This window comes from Mus caroli, chromosome 6, assembly GCF_900094665.2.
Source record: "Mus caroli chromosome 6, CAROLI_EIJ_v1.1, whole genome shotgun sequence".
Lineage (NCBI taxonomy): Eukaryota > Metazoa > Chordata > Mammalia > Rodentia > Muridae > Mus > Mus caroli.
Genome location: NC_034575.1, coordinates 110946310 through 110965471, shown reverse-complemented (window position 1 = coordinate 110965471; position 19162 = coordinate 110946310). Strand labels below are relative to the sequence as shown.

Sequence of the window (19162 nt, the reverse complement as noted above, 5' to 3'; positions counted from 1 at the left end):
TTTAAGTGCATCATCTGGTCCCTGGAGGTCTCACTGCACCCCCAAGTCCATTCATTCTCCTGCTCTCTGAGGCTGCCATTTTTTCCCTTTCTCCCCAACTCTCAAGCACTTCCTTCCCAGTCGTCACTCTCAGTGCTGGCGGCGGCTTCTTATTACACTAAAGCTATGGAAGAAGCAGCGAGAAGGTCCTTTAGCTCTGCCTTCACAGGCCCCGCCTGCCACTGCTCCTTTCTGAAGCAGAGCCCTACTGTGTCCTAGGTCCCACAGCCTTGCCACTCAATGCACTGCAGCAATTTTCTGCCCTCTTTCCTATATTAACCTTCCAAAGCAGAAATGTGCACACCTGAACTTTGGATCTTCCACTGCAACTGCCCCACTGGCAACACCACCCACATCAATGAAGGGTACTGCCATCATTCAATCCTTCAGGTTAAAAGCTGGGGCTGCCTGTAATGTTTACACCTACATCCAAACTGCCAGGAAATCCCGTCTGCTCCATACTCAAAGCACACCCAGAACATGACTGCTTCTTGCCATTTCTTTGGCCACTGTCATCCCTGTCATGAAGGGATGCTATGGTAAGCTGTTTCCAAGGCAAATATAAATAGGACCCAGATGAGCCCCGCTCTGCTCACACCCACCAGCAGTGCACTCTTTTCACTGAGGGTCAGAACCACTGTTCTGACAATGTTAACACCATCTGGTCACCCCAGACCTGTTCTTTCTGTCTCCTCTCCCACTTCTCCCCAGTTCTTTCTGTTCTGGCTCCCAAGAGGTACATTCCCACCCAAGGGCTTCTGCAACGGCTCTTCCATCTTTGAGAAACTCTCTTTTCCCAAATGTCTGATGCCAAAAACCTCTCTCTCTCAGGCCAGCAAGTCTTTGTTCAGCTGCCCCATCTGAACGGGCCCATCTCACAATCAGATTGATAATGCACCAGACCTGTCCTGCCCAGCACTCCCAATTCTGTCCATCTGCCTGCCTATCAGCCCAGTACTTGGCTTGGCTATCTGACTGACTATGTTCATCTCACCTGTTGCCTGCTCCCTCCCTCCCTCCCTCCCTCCCTCCCTCCCTCCTCGAGCTGCCCAACAAGCCCTTCTCTCATTTTGTTCTCTGAACTAACCAAGCACTTAAGACAGTGCCTGACACACAGATACCTGAGGACTCAGTGACAGTACATTTATCTGGTGTGCCCAAGGCCCTGGGCTTAGTCCCTAGAACCACAAGAAACAAACAGATTTGTTCCCGTGACTAGCTAAAATCTAAGCTATTTCATATCCTCTGAACATGCAGGTTCTATTTTAAAGATGATCACAGAGTTCCTAAGGAAAGCTGAGCAGCTACAAGGCCATCAGAGATCAGAACCCAGAGCAGCCTCTTACCATCCTTTGCATACGCCACACAGTACACGGTGTCTTTGTGTCCCTTCAGGGGTTGAAGTAAGGTGCCATCAGAGGTGTCATAAACCTGTCAAAAGGGGTAAAAATATCGATTATCTGTGTGACATCCATTATTCAGAATTCCTGCAGGGTGCTACTGCTGCTATTTTTGTTTTTATAACACAGCAGTTGTTGATTTGCTAAATTAGTATCAAGTAGAGACAGCACTGCATAACAAGAATGACTCTGTCTTAATGCAGGGCAAGCAGGAAGTGGAGGTCCAGCTTATGCTGTGTGTGGCCAGGAGCATACCATCAATGCTGGAGAAGCAGCAGCTACACTGAGTCTCATTCTAGGGGAAGATCTGCAAGCTTCACCCATTTTCCCCACTCCTTGCCTCCCCACCCAGGACTGGAAACTGAATCTGGGGCACTGTACAATGCCAGACAAGCCCTCGATTTCTGAGCTATGTTCCCAGCCTTCTCTTTTAGTTTTTATTTTGAAACAGTGTTTGACTAAGTTGCTCAGGCTGGCTCTGAAGTCCTTCTGCAGCCCAGGCTGGCCTTGAACCTTTGATCTTCCTGCCTCCACCTCTCAAGTAGCTGAGATTATCAGCCTGCACGACCAGGCCCTGGTACATTTCACTCATTCTTACATGGGCTTGAATGAATGACCCATCAAGGCAGGTCCTCGTCAACAAAGCCAGCAACTACAAAGAGCTGGTGGACAACTGTCAGGGACAACACTGCCACCAGTGTCAGCACACACAAATGCGTCATACTTGCTACCACGGCCTGAAAGTCACAGATCTAACAAACGTGGGGTTTGCAAGTGGGAGGGAGTGTTATAAAACCCAGCTGCAATGTGCATTTAGAATAGTTTATAGTTGTGCAACATGGCCAAATATGTGGAGATGTAAAAAACACAGCATCTGAGAAATGAGGACAGAGCTCTCCCACACAGGCAGAAGCCTGGAGAAGGAAACCAGGACAGGGAGTGAAAGGATCGAAGTTGTTTACCCTGGGGAGAAGTCTGCAGAACAGCCCAACTACAGCTGTAAGACTAAGCAGTTAGTACTGAGAACATGGACATCAGTCAGTCTGTGTATCTAGATACAGCAGAGGGGAGGATCATGTCTTAGAGGAGGAAGAGCTATCACAGAGGTTTTGGGTCAATCAGAAAGGTGTCTCTGAAGATTACTCTTATGTACTAAGACAAGATCCAGAGGGCACCTGTGGCCTTTGAAACTATGAATAGGACAGCATTCATATGGAATTGTTTAGGGGCAACAGAGCCCAGAAGTGGAGGTCAGCCTTTTTGACTTCTCATGGAAGGATAGCTTCTAGCCTTAATTCACATTGGTCCAACAAAATATGAACTGACACCCACTCAGTTTCAAAGGCATTTTGATTAATTGTCTGCAACCATTTCATGAGTGTCTCAAAGGGGAAAGACAAATGACTCCAAAGGAGGCATTGTTCATGGGTTCCTATCTGACAGACAGTTTACTTACCTATTTTAAATAGACCATTTCCTTCCTTATTAAAAAGTAATGGCTGGTTTTTCCGCCCTTGCCTTTTTTATCTCAAAAAAGGGGGTCAAATTTCAGAGTACTTACAAGAGGGAGGGAGGGAGGAAAAAAGCACTCAGAATGGAAACGCAGACAAAATCCTACCAGCAATCTGTTTCCTGCAGCCAGAATCAGTTGTGTTCCATCAGGCTTAAATGCGAGGTCGTAGATACTAACAGGAGACAAGACAAAAAGACAATTAGGAACCGAAATGATGAGGTCTGCTAATGGCCAAGAAAGCAAACTTTATTTCCATTATGAAATGCTATGTGTGTGCTGGGGAAAAAATAATGGCTAAAAATTGTCTCTGGTTGCAAATTCCACTCAAGCACCACACCTTGGCAGGCCATTCAATCATGATCTGCTCGGCAGTCAGCTCAGCCCTGGTTTCCTCTCGTCTAGAAGCCAGAAATGATTCAAAGGGTCAGCAGCTGAGGGCACGGGCTCTTCCACTCATGCCATAGAAAGGCAGGACAGCTGCACAGATATTTACCAAGTACCTGTTAGGTGTGAGGCACCAAGAGACACGGTAGGGGCGTGGGCTGGCAGAGTCTCTCTCTGCCTCTAGGAATTTCCACTTGAGTGGGAAACTATAAAGCAGACACATTGGCCAAGGACTACCATGGCACCAAGTTTAAGGAATATCCTTTTCACCTTTTAATCTCTCTGAGTTTTTTGATGTTCTTCTACATGTCGGTGAAGGACGGCTGTGTTTTGTTTGCTTGCTTGCTTGCCTGCTTGCTCTCACACTGATGTGCACGTAACGGTCTTTATGGCCAAGGCCCTCTGAGTGTGGGTGACATGAGGAGGAATGCTGTGAGACTGCTGAGGGAGCTGCATGGGAACAGGGCTGCTTTGCTTGGTTCAAGGAAGGCCTGCATTCCGACCTGGGGAAGGGGAGAGGCTCCATGAAGAACAACACAGTATCAGAATGAGGGGCAACTCCCAGCCATGCAGAAGAGTGGCAGGCACAGCTCTTAGGAAAAGGAATCAAGAAGTGGAGACATGGGGGCTGGAGAGATGGCTCAGAGGTTAAGGGCACTGACTGCTTTTCTGAAGGTCCTGAGTTCAATTCCCAGCAACCACATGGTGGCTCACAACCATCCGTAATGAGATCTGACTCCCTCTTCTGGAGTGTCTGAAGACAACTACAGTGTACTTACATATATAATAAATAAAATCTTTAAAAAAGAAGAAGAAGTAGTGGTGGTGGTGGTGGTGGTGGAGACAGCAAAGAATGTAAATACTGAAACTGAACCCTCAGACTATGTCCAAGGTGGTGCTGTGGGGGCTACCAAAGCAGCATCACTGAGATTCTTGGCTGTCCCAGCCAGAAGAGGCACTATTAAAGAGAATAGTGACAAGGCAGTAAGTGTCCACTGTGAAAATATGGCTGGAATAAACCACATGGACTTGTCAATAGTCTGAAAACACACACTTTTCATACTATAATAGCCCTTAGTTCTTCAAACACAATTTTATTTCATCTTCACAATAAACCTATCAGGTAAGGACGATTAAAGTCAACCCTCTGTTCAGTGGACTCTACATCTATAAATTCAAATAACTGTTGATCAAAAATATTTTTTAAATTTTAAATATTTTTTTTAAATCCCAGCACTAGGGCTTGCGAGATGGCTGAGTGGGTAAGAGCACTGACTGCTCTTCCTAATGTNCTGAGTTCAAATCCCAGCAACCACATGATAGCTCACAACCACCCATAATGAGATCTGACACCCTCTTCTGGTGCATCTGAAGTCAGCTACAGTGTACTTATGTATAATAATAAATAAATCTTTGGGACAGAGTGATCAGGGACTGAGCAAGTGGAATTGACCAGAGCGAGCAGGGCCAACTGGAGTGAGCAGAGGTCCTAAATTCAATTCTCAACAATCACATGAAGGCTCACAACTGTACAGCTAGTGTATTCATATACATAAAATAAATAAATAAATCTTAAAAAAAATAATTCCCAGCACTCAGGAGGCAAAGGCAGATCTCTGTGAGTTCAAGGACAACCTGGTCTACATAGTGAGTTCCAGGCCAGCCAGAGCTACACAATCAGACCCTGTGAGTGTATATATATACACACACTCATATATGTAAGTACACATACATATATGCATGTACACAAGCATGCACTCACGCACCCTCAAGGGAAAGCCATGTCTGTAGTGAGCACACACACTTTCCTCTTATCATAATTCTGTAACAGCAGAGTATGAAAGTGATTTCTGCAGCTCTGCCATGCTATCCTGAGGTGATCTATAGCAGAGCGGCAAGTCTAGGCTCTCTGCAAGTCTCTATACTGTCGCATGCTGTCTGAAACAGAGGACTTGAACATCTGTCAGTTTGGTGTCTTTGGGGTTTCTGAAACAACTCCACCATGGTCATGAAAGGGCAAAGTGGGCTCTGCTTTATAGACAATTAGCATGGTTCAGGCTGGGACAAAGTCTCACACACCCAGCAAGTAGAAGGACCTCAGAAGCCTGGGATCCTAACCACCCTACTGCACTGCCTCTACTCGCTTGGATTATTGCCAGGTCTGTCAAATGCACCCCCCCCCAATGCTTTTCCAGTGGCTGACATTTATTGAGTACATTTGTTACTGTGTACAGGATACAGTGTAAATGCTCTATTGTCTAAATTCTCTCAACCTCACAACTCTAAGCCTATCTTGCAGATAAGAAAACTGCAAAGTTAAACAACTTGCCTGAAAGTAAACTGCTGCAGAGAAGAGGTGATGCCAGGATTCTGGTCCCAGCAGCCTGGTCCCAAAGCCCACGTTTCAACCCTCAGGCTGTGTAGCCCTCCTTATTGCTACTGGTGTATGTCACAGTTGATGAAGTAATTCATAATGGCTTTCTTGCCTTCTCAGAACCACCACCACCAAAAAAAAAGTATTATCATTTCTATCATTATCTACATGGAATACTCAAGGCATTCCATGTAGAATTTGGAAAGTAACTGAAAAATAATAATAATTGTGTATATTTCTGGGGTACAACATGATGTTTATATAATATATAAATATATATTGCAGGAAGCTAATTAACTTGTTTATCACCTCAAAGACATCATTTACTGCAACGAAATATTAAAAATCTATCCATTAGCCATTTTGAAAAATATAACTGTGGCCCTCATGAGCCTCCTCCACTTTAACTGAAGCCCAGTACCCTCTGGTCACCACCTCCCTTCCCCCATCCTCCTTTCTGTAGTTTTAGTAGTATGTTATTTACTTCCTGTGTCTTTGTATGTTGGTCATGTGGAGAGGCAGAGAAGACTCCTAGAAGGTTCCTTGAATAAAAACTCTCCACACTTGCAAACAGTTGAGAGCTGTGACAGGGAAAGTGTATGCTAACCCACTTGCACATACCTCCCTCAGCACAATGGAGTAGAGGGGGCGGGCCCACTGAGGAAAAGAAAGGGTACACAGCCTGGCTGACAGAGGCTGAACAAAGGTCCCCTCTCTGGCTTTCCAGATCAGCATACCGCTTTCTGTATCAAATCCTGGCCTAAGTTCCGCATTGTCCTTCTTCACTGTTTTGTGGTAATAGACCTGGGCTTCCTTGACATGTTTCACATTCAAAACAGCAAGTGATAGGCTAAAAGGTAGAAGGGAGCTGGGGCCAGGAAAGTTGACCTATCTGAATTTCACCCTTACTATAAAACAAGGTAGAGAGCTGCCTCCTAAAGCCAGGGGTCATGGGCCAGCCTTGTGTAAAGTGCCTGGCATCTGTGAATCTTCATGCTGAGGCATTAGCTCGGAATGGGTTTGCATCTTCATCTAGTCCTTGGTATGGTGGCTTCTTGCCTGTACACATCTGGATCAGTCATAATGATTCTCGGACCTCTTCTCCAAGAGTTGACAGTTACTGAGTTAGTTCTACTTATATCTGTTGAGGCCGGCTCTTACTCTGGCCCAGGCTAATCTAGGACTCTTTTGGAGACTAGGTTGGCCTTGAACTTATGGTATTCCTCCCAAATGCTGAAATTATGGATATAAACCACTTCACCTGGCATTTTGTTGTTGCTTTTTACACAGTCTCATGTGTAATGGTCTGGTCTGGTCCCAGCCTCTCCGTGTAGTTGATGTAGCTGAGGATGACCTTGAGCCCCCTGCCTCCACTACTCAAGTGCTGGGATGATAGGCATGTGCCACCACTCTTGGCTTCGGCTCATTCTTCTTTTACAGTTATCTAGGAGTTACTTTAGGGGGCAAAGGCATGCTGGGTGCATGTGTGATAGAGAACAACTAGCAGGGGTTGGTTCTTTCCGGAGTATTGTGTTGGTCCCAGGGATCAAACTCAGGTCGTCTGTCTTGGTAGGAAGGACGTTTACCTACTAAGCCATCTCCATGTTTGTTGCTTTATTTGGGCTAAGCCTGAACAATATTCCCAGATGTGAAAGTTCACATTCTGGATGTCCTGAAGTACTTACAACATACATATCTAACTTGTGATTGATTATACAATGTCCAACATGGGTGCTGGGAACCAAACCTGGAGCCCCTGAAAGGAAAAGCAGCAAGCAGTCTGCTGCCCAAGTCAACTCTTGCTGTACTTAGGATCTAAACAACTCAGTTTCACTCTCAAGCACCTAGCCTTCTGTATTTGACTGTTTCATAACACGCCTCCTTAATACACTTGTCTTCAACCTGAGGGCAATAACCAAGTTTTATGTTATCTGTTAGACCAGGGGCCTGACACACTGATCATAACTGGCAACCTGCCAGGATTTTACGTTTAGACCCCACTCCTGGGTTTTAATAATATTACAACATCACAGACCCCCCAAACTGGTAAGGATGCAGACTTTATCATGGAATCTCACACCCCACCTAGGGCAAATGCTCTCCCCACATGACCATCTAGCCTCAGCCAGCATACTCTAGGGCTGGAGACTTACTGCCCTCTGGCAGTCTGTGCTACCATGGCAGGCTCTTTCCCAACTTGTCCTCTAATATGAAAAAAAGAAACTGCATGCTCAGATTTCACTGCTGAGAGATGAGAGGTGAGCCCTGCCAACTGTCCTCTGCACACTGAAATCCCAAGGTGCCCTTGAAAGCCACTTCAAGCCACACATGCTACCCTGCTTACTCTTTGTCCTCCCCCGACAACCCCATATTGAGGCCCAAGACTTCTCTCTACTTTTTCTGAGACGAGCTCTCTCCTAGGCTGAAGATCTCCTAGTCTTAGCCTCCTGAGTAACAGGGATTTGCAATCTCAGACAAATTATATCACTTCATTAAATTTTTAATGTGGTGCTAAGAATTCTGGGCCTCACACATGCTGGGCAAGCTCTCTAGCACTGAGCCACACCCCTAGCTTCCTCAATCAATCACAATATCTCTCAACTCTAGCTAGCCTGCCTGGAATAAGGTGGCCTAGCCTGCCTGGAATAAGGTGGGCTAGCCTACTAAGGCACTGTGGTTGAGATGAACCTAGAGCAGCATATTGAAGGAAGGAAGAAAGATAAAAGTTCAGAAAGAAAAGATTAAGAGAGAAAGCATTTAGAGGTCAGGAGATGGCTCACTGGGTAAAGTGCTTGTTCTGCATGGAGACCTGAGTTTAGATCCCCAGTACTCCAAGTAAAGCCTGAGTCAACAAGTCAAACCTCTAACCCCGGCGACTGAGATGTGCAAACAGGCAGGTCCCAGGGGCTTGATGGCTAACCAGTCTAGCTTAAATGGTGAATTCAACTTCACTGTTGAACCCTTATCTCAAAAAAATAAGGTTGGGGTCTGGAAAGATAGCACAGCATTTAAGAGTACTCTTTGCTCTCGTAGAGGGCATGGGCTCCCAGCTCCTACACGGTGGCTCACAACTGTCTGTAACTCCAGTTTCAGGGGATCTGATTGCCTCTTTTGGCATCTGCTGGTACCAGGCACTCAGGTGGTGCCCAGCATACATGCAGGCAGAACACCCACCTACATAACATAAAAAATAAGTAATAAAATAAGGTGGACAGAAATAGAGGAAGATACCAATGTCAACCTCTGACCTACCCATGCCCATGCACAGTCAAGTTCATCTGCATACATACATGCATCCACATTCCACACACACAAATAAAGAACAAAAGAGGGGGAGGGGAAGTAAGAGGGAGAGAGGAGATGGAAAGAATAAGTTAAGAAGGATCTTTGGGTAGGAAAATGGAGTTTTTGGCTAAGCTCCAAGGCATAATCTAAATGTTAGCAAACCTAGAGGCAAGAATGCCAGGGGACCACCCAGCAAAAGACACGGAAGGGGTCACTCTGGGTTTATGAGGAGCAGAGCAACAGAAACACAGTATCAGGACCCGAGTGAGTTCTTCTGCTGGGTGAAGAACAGACCAGAAGCACAAGCACAGAGCAGGAGCCTGTGACTGAGTCGGGGCAGGGCTAGTCAGGGCATCTGGGATGACTGGATTCTATCTAGGTGTGAGTTTTGTTCTGTTTCCTTCCATTACGTCAGCTGGCATATGTAGCCATCATCAGGCTGCTGGCCTACAGAATTTGTGCACCTCCTGCTCTAATAGACTGCTTCAAATCTGTAACAGCCCTAAAAGCAGGTAGCCAGTCCTTACTGGTCTTTCATTCACTTATTCCTCCATGAACACACACACACACACACACACACAGCTACTCACTAAATACTAAAAGGCTCCAGAAACATTTGGAAACAAAATACAGCCATTGCTTTTACAAGGTTTCTAGACTTCTGGGATAAACAGATTAAAAAATAACTCTTACACCCAACAGACTCTTAAGCACAAGAGCAGAAAGAACAAAATTCTGTGCCAGGGGTTGAGAACAGAGCAGAGCAGGCTGCATTTGACCAGCAAATGTTTTGCTTGGCTCACATGGTGTTTTACTTTGTTTTGTTATGTTTTTTTTTCTAATTAGGTGCCAACATTTAAAAATTAGGACATTTCACACTTCAAACGCAGATTCCTAGCTTCTGGTAAAAATAGGAAGATCTGCACACACCAGGCCAAATTTCTACCCATGATAACTGGCAGGAGCAGAGCGGCAGCTGCCCCTTTCGTACAGAGTAGGAGCCTTCCAGTTTGCCACGTCCCTTGTTGCTCCCTATTGCTCTGACGTGGAAGCCAAGGCTTGGTTGCCAGTTACTGCCACCTTGTGCACCGGTGCTCCTTTTTGTTTGTTTGATTGTCTCACTGTGTAGCCCTGGCTATGCTGAAACTCACTATGTAGACCAGGCTGGCCTCAAACTTAAGAGCTCCAACTTCCTCTGCCTCCTGGGTGCTGGGATTGAAGACATGCATGGACTACCACCCCTGGCTGTGGGTAATCTTATACTAGAGTGAAGAGAAAAGTAATAAACTCTGTTATTACCTCAGCACTGCTGAAGATGAGGCAGGAGAACCAGAAGCCTAAGGCCAGCTGGGCTACATGGGACCCTGTCTCAAAAAAGTAATATCAAAGCCTTTTTTAAGTGCTGAGCCATTTATTGAGGCATGTGTACCATGGAGCACTTTTGGAGGTCAGAGGGCAACTTGGTCCTCTCCTTTCACCATGTGAGCCCTAGGGATCGAACTCAGATCATTATCCTTGGCAGCAGTTTCCTTCAACTGCTGAGCATCCTACTGCTAACCTCCACAAAGGTGTTTATGAAAATGAAAGGCGCTGGCAAGGTGACATGTTCCAAGCAAAAGGGTGCACAAAAATGTCCCGCAAGTAACAGAAACCCCTTCTATTTAATACAAGTAAGGGCCACCTATTCACGTGACTCACCTAACTGAAATCAGAGCCTGGGAGAACTGGCTTTGGAACAGGGTGGCCTGAGCTTGCAAGCTGGCTCCATCACACCCAGATATGTGTACCTATCTGCCCTCTCTATAAGTCAGTTTTCTCATCTGTAAAGTGGAGATAATTACAGTACCTACCTAGAGCTGCTGTGAAGAGACACTGAGATAAAGGGCACAAGGTCTTAGCTAGTGTTGGAATCATGCCAGCACTAGCTGTTCTTTGTGCAAGTTCCTCCAAAGCCAGCCTTGAGAGACCTTCAGGATCTCAGGAAAGGTTTCACGAGGAAAAGTCTCAGGACAGACCGTGGTGGGGAACAGACCAGACGGTCCAAGAAGACTCTGAGTCAAGCTGAGAATTAGTCAAGCCAGAATTTCCCGAAATGTGTTCCTGGCTGGTGGATTTTAATGACAAAATAGAATAGGATATCAAATCATACCGAATTAATTAAGATGACAGAGTCATTCTATTGTCATTCTCTCTTTAAAACATTTTTTGATTTTTTAAAAGATTTATTATGTATACAGCATTCTTCCTGCATGTACACCTGCTGGCCAGAAGAGGGCACCAGATGTCATTCTAGATGGTTGTGAGTACATCTAGCAACCACATCAATGTGGTTGCTGGGACTTGAACTCAGAACCACTGGAAGAACAGACAGTTCTCTCAACCTCTGAGCCATCTCTCCAGCCCAATATTTTTTTTACTATATATTTTTTTCTTTTTCTTTTTTGTTTGTTTGTTTGTTTTTGTTTTTTAAGACAGGGTTTCTTTGTGTAGACTTGACTGTCCTGGAACTTACCCAAAGTGCTCTTAAATACTAAGCCTTAATCCTTAGTATTTAAATTAAGCATTAAATTAAGCTCACTCTTAAGTACTAATTTTGAAAATACTCCTCAAACTTCCCAATCAGGAGATGTCTTGATTTGGTCGCATCTTACATGTTTCTCTGACCGTACATGGAAATGTCCTGTTTCAGACACAGTAGATCTCAGCTCAGGTGGAAATGCTCAGTACCTAGATGCAAGTTACTCACACCGTTTTGTTTGTTCCTGCTCGAAAGTTTTTAATCCAGGCACTGGGGAGGTAGAAGCATATGTATCTTTGTGAGTTCAACACCAGCTTGGCCAACATAGTGAATTCCAGGCCAACCAGAGCTTTAAAGTGAGGCTCTATCTCAAAAACAAACAAACAAAAACAGGTGAAATTTAAAGAATGTCAGATAAACAAAAGTGTGGGCACTTTCAGGATGGATGAGGAATTTTGAGGAGAAGTGAAACTGGATGATGATGACGTATAAACTGCTCCAGCCTCCCTCAGATGATCCCTAAACCCCTCCAGGAATCTCAGCTTCTCTTCCATTGGGAAGTTGAAGGCACGGAATCAGAGTCCTCGGCCCAGGCCGCAGGCCCGTTGCCATGGCAACGCGCCGGTTCCTGCCGCCTCCCCGCCATCCCCGAGGTTCCCGCTCCTCACCACTGCTCCGCTTTGTCTCTCCACGTCAACACGGCCCTCATCGCCGTTTCCCTCACGCTTCGGGCCCCTCCTCCCAGCCTCGGCAGCAACAGGCTTCTCTCCACAAACCACTTCAGCTACCTGCGCTACCCTTAGCAACGCACATGCGCAATGAACCGCGCGTGAGTTTCCCAAAGCTCCAAGTGCGCATGTACAGAAGGGAGCCCGGCTCCTCCGCCGAAGTGCCGGGCGCGTAGGGACGCAGGAGACGGAAGCGTAAGTATGACACGAGCGATTGGTCCGCAAAGGTCGGTGGGGCGGGGAGTCTTGACGACAGAGGGTTTGATTGGCGGGACCCTGGCTGTGGCGTCTGTAGCTGAAGCGGTGGCGGGAAGGCTGCTGTGTGGGTTGATTGACTTTCACGTCGGTGTTTAGATTCGGCTCAGTGTTTTGAGTTGTGTTTTACTCCACCTCTCGGCCTGGAGCTGCAGCTGCGCCCAGTGGACCAAAGAAGCAGGGATGGAGAGCCCAAACCTTGGGGACAACAGAGTCCCCTCCCACATCGCTGGAGAGAGCCTAGTTCCAGACCCGCCTTGGGATCGCTGGCAAGTTATTAAACCTCTCTCGGGCCTCGGAGGAGTCGCTCTTGTGTGGGTCTTCCTAACCTTTAACACAAGGTGGCACCTAGAGCTGTCGCCCTGTGGGAACAGACGAGGGTGTACCCGATTCCTTGGCCGAACTGACTGGGGAGCTTGGAGGACAAGGGAGGTTTTGTGATGCAAGCAGGTTAGCCTGGGCCGGATGACAAGTCACATATGACAAGTCACAGAGGAAGCTACTGTTGTGTCCGGGCTAAAATGATCCACGTATTTGCATGTCCCAAAACTTGGCCGCTCAAACACTTTTAAGGGCTGGGCATTTAACTAAGTTGGTAGTGTTTACGTAGTAAACACAAAGCCGAGGGTTCGAGCGGCAGCACCGAATATCCGGGCTTGGCAGCGTCTGCCTGTGGAGGCAGGAGGACCAGAAGTTGAAGATGAGTCTCTGGTACGTCGTGGGTTCAAAGCTAGCCTGTGGTGCATAAGCTCCCGTCTCAAAAGCAAACAACAAAGTTTTTTTTTTTTTTAATGCTACTTCCTTTTTACAGATAGAGATCGGAGATTTTGAGCTCAAAATGACTTTCTCTTTGGAAGCTCAGCTAATAATAAATAGCGAGCTGGGGTTTTGACCCATTTTGTTAACCTAACAGTTTGTAGGGATTCCCTTTGGTTTCAGTTACCTTGTCTCCCTATAAGATCCTTCTAGCTGATACCTAACGCCAAATTCCATCTAAGAATGCCATGGTTCTAACTGTGGTTAGTCTCTAGGTCTTGCTTAGTGTCCCTATTTCCCTATTTGTAGAAAGTAGGTTGGGTTAGAAGGTCTCTCTTAGAGACCCACTTTTATTTCTGTATGTGTTTGTCTATATATGTGGGTGTTGGTGGAGACCAGAGGAGGTGTCAGGTTCACTGGCGGCTGGAGTTGCAGGCAGGCTGTTATAAGCTGCCTGATGTGGGTACTGGAGTCTCCTGGAATATGTGCTCCTAACCACTGAGCTATCTCTCCAGCCCCTCACTTTTAAAATGTATAGTTTAGTGATTAAAATACGCTGTGCTAAACGCTGGAGAGATAGTTCAGTTGTTTAAAGCACTTCTGGGTTTGGTTCCCAGCACCCACAGCAGAGGCTCACATCCATCTATAACTTAACTCCAGGGGGGATCTAAGTCCATTTAGGCCTCAGCACCTGCATGGTGCACATAAATAAGAATAAATAAATTCCTTTAAAGGGGGAAGAGATCCACTGCACTGGAGGTTTTATGGGAACTATTCCCCCCATAACAGTATGGGAGAAGTATTAGGTGGGCCTAGGTGTCGGGGTCCACTCTGCAGGTGATTTGATTTTGTTATCACACAATTTGTCAATAAGAGTAAAAAAAATTTTAGAGATTTATTTATTTATGTTATATATATGTTTTATATACATAGGGTATGGGTGTGGGTGCTTTGTCTTGCATACCAGAAGAGAGCATCAGGTCCCATGTGATTACAGTTAGAAGATTGTGAGCCATCGTGTGGTTGCTGGGACTAGAACTCAGGACCTCTGCAAGAGTAGCTCGTGTTCTTAACAGCTAAGCCATCTCTTCACCACCCAATGAGAGTGCATTTTAACCTCACGAAGTGATGAGAATCAAGACTGAAAGAGATCTGGAAGTTCTTACCAGAAATTATGTAGCTTTTGGAGGGCCACACCATTTTACGAAAGTGGTGGTTGTTGTTTCTCAAAAATGCACACATGTGTGAAGTGTTCCCCTTACATGTCTGCAGGAAAGAGGGGTGATTCACTTGAGCAGTTTGTCTGATCTCAGATGAAAAGTTCAGTTACTGGCTCATATCTCAAACTTCCAACAACTGTCATCAGAATCCTTTATTGAATCCCTATAGTGTGAATTAAGAAAAAGTTTAGCAGGTATACTGTGTGGAGAGTCCTAACATTTAAAAACCCATGTTGAGCCAGGCAGCGATGGTATATGCCTTTCTTCCCAACATCTGGGAGGCAGAGGCAAGCAAATTTCTGTGAGTTCGAGGCCAACCTAATCTATGGAGCGAGTTCCAGGACAGCCAGGGCTACACAGAGAAACCCCGTTTGAAAACCAAGGTGGAGGAGGACACTCATGTTGAAGGACGAGAAGTTGTTAGAGCTGGGACAATCCTCATGGCGCAAGACTAGCTCACTGACTTTAATTTGTATTTTATGCAGTCTCATACTGCTGTGGGCAGAAATTGAGGAAGCAGGGTAAAAGCAATTTTAAGTTCATCACTTGGGTTTTGTTTTTCCAGCAAGGAAGATATTGCTGTTGGACTGGGAGGAGTGGGAGAAGATGGAAAGGACCTGGTGATAAGCAGTGAGTGCAGCTCCCTTCTCCAGGAGCCCACTGCTTCTACTCTGTCTAGTACTACAGCGACAGAAGGCCACAAGCCTGTCCCGTGTGGATGGGAAAGAGTTGTGAAGCAAAGGTTATCTGGGAAAACTGCAGGAAAATTTGATGTATACTTTATCAGGTAAGCATTTAGGAAGGAAAATAACAATACCACCAAGTGATTTTTGTCCGTAATGGGAAAGGATAGCAAGAACCTGAGGTTGACAGGCTAAGGAAATGACTCAGGGAATAAAACATTTGTCATTGTTCAGGCCCCCAGAATATCTGCAGAGCTGAGTGGGCACAGCAGCTACCTGTGACCCTGGCTCTCAGGAGCCTGAGATGGGATCCCCAGGGGAAGCTGGCAGCTAGACTAGCTGGATTTAGTGACTTCTGGGCTCAGTGGAAAACATTGTCTCAAGCTAAGTGAACAAGGACACCTGATTTTTTTTTTTTAAAGATTTATTTATTTATTATATGTGAGTACACAGTAGCTGTCTTAAGACACACCAGAAGAGGGCGTCAGATCTCGTTACGGATGGTTGTGAGCCACCATGTGGTTGCTGGGATTTGAACTCCGGACCTTTGGAAGAGCAGTCGGGTGCTCTTACCCACTNNGCNNNCNNNCCAGCCCAGGACACCTGATTTTTAACTTGAAGCTTCCACATGCACAGGTACACATGAGAACACTCATATACACATACATGCATATACCACACACATACATTTAAAAAATGTAGCTGGGCAGTGGTGGCACGTGCCTTTAATCCCAGCACTTGGGAGGCAGAGGCAGGCAGATTTCTGAGTTTGAGGCCAGCCTGGTCTACAGAGTGAGTTCCAGGACAGCCAGGGCTACACAGAGAAACCCTGTCTTGAAAAAAAACAAAAAAATAAAATAAAAAATAAAAACTGTATTATAAGATCATTACTGTTCCTTCAGTGCCACTGGTTGTATCAAGTGATTTGGGGACAGTCACATATACACAGTGCTGATCCTGTTCTCAGTGGTAATGAGACATTTGGATTTAAGCTACATTTGTATGCTGATTTTATACTATCATAGAAGAATCTATTGAAAAGCCATTTATTACTTTTTGTTGCTTTAAAATGCCAAACATCTTTGGTGACATTTAAAAACTATTAATTGGAATTCTGAAATGTGGTCCAGTTCTTTTTAAAAAGTCACTCTTTCTTTTTTTTTTTCTTTTAAGCCCACAAGGATTGAAGTTCAGATCAAAACGTTCACTTGCTAATTATCTTCTCAAAAATGGGGAGACTTTTCTTAAGCCTGAAGATTTTGATTTTACTGTACTGCCTAAAGGGGGCATCAATCCAGGTTATAAACACCAAAGTTTGGCAGCTCTGACTTCCCTGCAGCCAAATGAAACTGACGTTTCAAAGCGGAACCTCAAGACACGAAGCAAGTGGAAAACAGATGTGTTGCCTCTGCCCAGTGGTACTTCAGAGTCGCCAGAAAGCAGCGGACTGTCTAACTCTAACTCAGCTTGCTTGCTATTGAGAGAACATAGGGACATTCAGGATGTTGACTCTGAGAAGAGGAGACAGTCCAAAAGCAAGGTGACTGTTTTGAAAGGAACTGCAAGTCAGAAAACCAAACAAAAGTGCGGGAAGAGTCTCTTAGATTCTACTCGAAGAAACAGAAAAAGAGCATCTGTGGTTCAGAAGGTGGGTGCTGACACTGAGCTGGTGCCACAGGAAAGTCAGCTCAACAGAACCCTCTGCCCTGCAGATGCCTGCGCAAGGGAGATCGCCAGCCTGGCTGGGGAAGAAAAGGGCCTGGGACAAGAACAATCACCAAGCCCAGGACCTGATCTTGGTTTCATACAAGTAACTTCTGGCACCACAAACAAATTCCATTCAACTGAAGCAGCAGGTGAAGCGAATCGTGAGCAGACTTTTTTAGAATCAGAGGAAATCAGATCGAAGGGAGACAAAAAGGGGGAGGCACATTTGCATACCGGCGTTTTACAGGATGGCTCTGAAATGCCCAGCTGCTCACAAGCCAAGAAACACTTTACTTCTGAGGCATTTCAAGGTACTCAGTGCATGAAAATTCTGTTAGCTGTGTGGTGGACTGTCTACCCTCGCGGAGCTTGTATTTCATGCCTGGGTGGGGTTGAGATAGAAAGTATAGGGAAGAAGAGTCAAGCGTCAGATATATTCTCCCAGTTGATCCCAATATCTGCCCTAAGTGATTTTTGAGAACAGGGTTTCATGTATCCCAGCTAGCCTGGGTCTCACTGTATAGCTGAAGAGACTTTTGAAATTGTATCCTTCTGACTCTGCTTCCTGGGTGCTGAAATGAAAGGCCTGTGCCAATATGCAAGTTTATGTGGTGCTGGGCGCAGAACCCAGGGCTTAATGCATGGCAGCTAAGCACTCTAATCAACTGAGTTACATCTCCGTCCTGTAACTGATCTTTAAGCTTGGTCATGAGGCCCTTAATTATGGCAGAGAGGTAATCAGCTGGCTACAGCCAGGATGCTCAGCATTGGAAGACTGGTGTGTCACGGCTGCTACCACCTCTCCCTGGACAGCAGCTAAGAGGTAGGGCTTTCCACACTTGCTATCTTCTCTTTTGGCAGCAGTTCTAAGACTGTAAGGAAGATTTTTCTGTGAAGAATGTAGATAAGACTCCTTTTATAAACTGACCAAGAATAGTCCGCATCTTCCTGCCCCTCCTGTGCTGCTGCTGTGTGACTCCCAATTTAATTTCATCTGTATTACATTCTTTTTTTTTTTCTTCTGTTGCAGCCCGATGCTTCTCTAAAAGGCCTTGGAGCTTTCAATAATTCAAAAGTATAATCGCTTAGTTCATGTATTATTTGTACTGTGCTCTTCACACAAGAGTCCTGGGCTTGGCAGATTTGTCTATACAATGCCTCAGTAAATAATAGATAAAAAGATCTGAGCAGCCCTGGGTTATTCATTATACTGTTACAGCATAATGAATAACTCTTAAAGAAGAATGGTAATTTTAATTTTACTTAGATTCCTTTGGGAACACAGCCTGCACAGATTGGTGGAACAAGGGTAACGCTTGAGTTCTGTCTCCAGTCCCATCCATAATTGTGCGTCTTCTCTGTGCCTGGGATTGAAGTGTCTTTAACAGATGGCCACATATACCTAGGAAATGGATAAGAATTCCTCAATGTATGTCCTTTGAGCTCCTTAAAGCATTGGATGGTATAGATATACTGCAATTATAATGGGTAGGTTAAATATTAAAAGCATCTTCTCTGGCCACTTTGGAAGTATCCAGCTCGTCCTAGTCTGAAATCTAGTTCTCAGTGGAGGGGAGGTGCTGTTGGGTACTAGGTGCCCACTAGAATGACCATTGCTTGGCCAAAAAGTATCAAACCAACAGGTAATAAAGGAGGCTGGTTAGTGTGGGAAGCCATGAAAAACATCAAGTACCCATAAAATCATTTTCCTTTGTTCTGTCTCATGCTTTCTTCTGAACTTTCCCTTCCCAGACTAGAATAGCAAAAGCCACTGACGACATCATTATGTGGAGACCTGGATACTTCTTGCAGTGTTTAGTCAACTCTGGTATCATTTTCTGGCAACGCTTTACCCCAAATTAGTTCTGTTTTTCACATCAAGACAAAAGGCAGCTAGAGAGATGGCTCAGCAGCTCAGAGCACTTCCTGCTCTTCCAGAAAACCGAAATTCAGTTCCCCACACCCATGTCAGGTGGCTCATAACTGCCTGTAACTCCAGCTCCAAGGGATCTAATGCCCTCTGCTGGCCCCCACAGGTATCACATGTAACAATGCATAAATTAAAATTAAATAATTTTATTATAAGGTAGCCGAGTATGGTGTTACATGTCTATAGTCCCAACATTTGGGAGTTAGGTATAGAAAGATCATGAGTTGAAGGCCATCCTCAGCTACATGGTAATTTTGAGGAGAGCCTGGACTACCCGAGGCCTTGTCTCAGAACAATAACAAAATAATTGTGAGGTAAAAATAAGAAGTGAAAAAAGATGGTTTGAGGGTTTTTTTGTTTGTTTTGTTTT

The 19162-nt window shown here is 45.4% G+C and overlaps 2 protein-coding genes across 5 annotated transcripts in view; one reads left to right on the top strand and one right to left on the bottom strand.

Moving 5' to 3' along the window:
- The window catches only part of Ift122 (intraflagellar transport 122), a 68716-nt gene extending 56358 nt beyond the window's left edge, over nucleotides 1-12358 (bottom strand). For 2 of the 4 annotated variants that reach the window (XM_021164719.2, XM_021164720.2), the window contains exons 1-3: nucleotides 12182-12358; nucleotides 3058-3124; nucleotides 1386-1470 (exon numbers count right to left, since the gene is read on the bottom strand). In XM_021164719.2, coding sequence (XP_021020378.1) covers nucleotides 1386-1470; nucleotides 3058-3124; nucleotides 12182-12222 — 193 coding nt within the window. In that variant the 5' untranslated portion in view covers nucleotides 12223-12358. The remainder of the gene's footprint in view (nucleotides 1-1385; nucleotides 1471-3057; nucleotides 3125-12181) is intronic. The other 2 variants (XM_021164717.2, XM_021164718.2) reach the window with 2 other exon arrangements.
- Nucleotides 12359-12481: 123 nt separating this feature from the next.
- Mbd4 (methyl-CpG binding domain 4, DNA glycosylase) overlaps nucleotides 12482-19162 on the top strand; it is a 13457-nt gene continuing 6776 nt past the window's right edge. The window contains exons 1-3 of the mRNA XM_021164723.2: nucleotides 12482-12765; nucleotides 15038-15259; nucleotides 16329-17173. Coding sequence (XP_021020382.1) covers nucleotides 12680-12765; nucleotides 15038-15259; nucleotides 16329-17173 — 1153 coding nt within the window. The 5' untranslated portion in view covers nucleotides 12482-12679. The remainder of the gene's footprint in view (nucleotides 12766-15037; nucleotides 15260-16328; nucleotides 17174-19162) is intronic.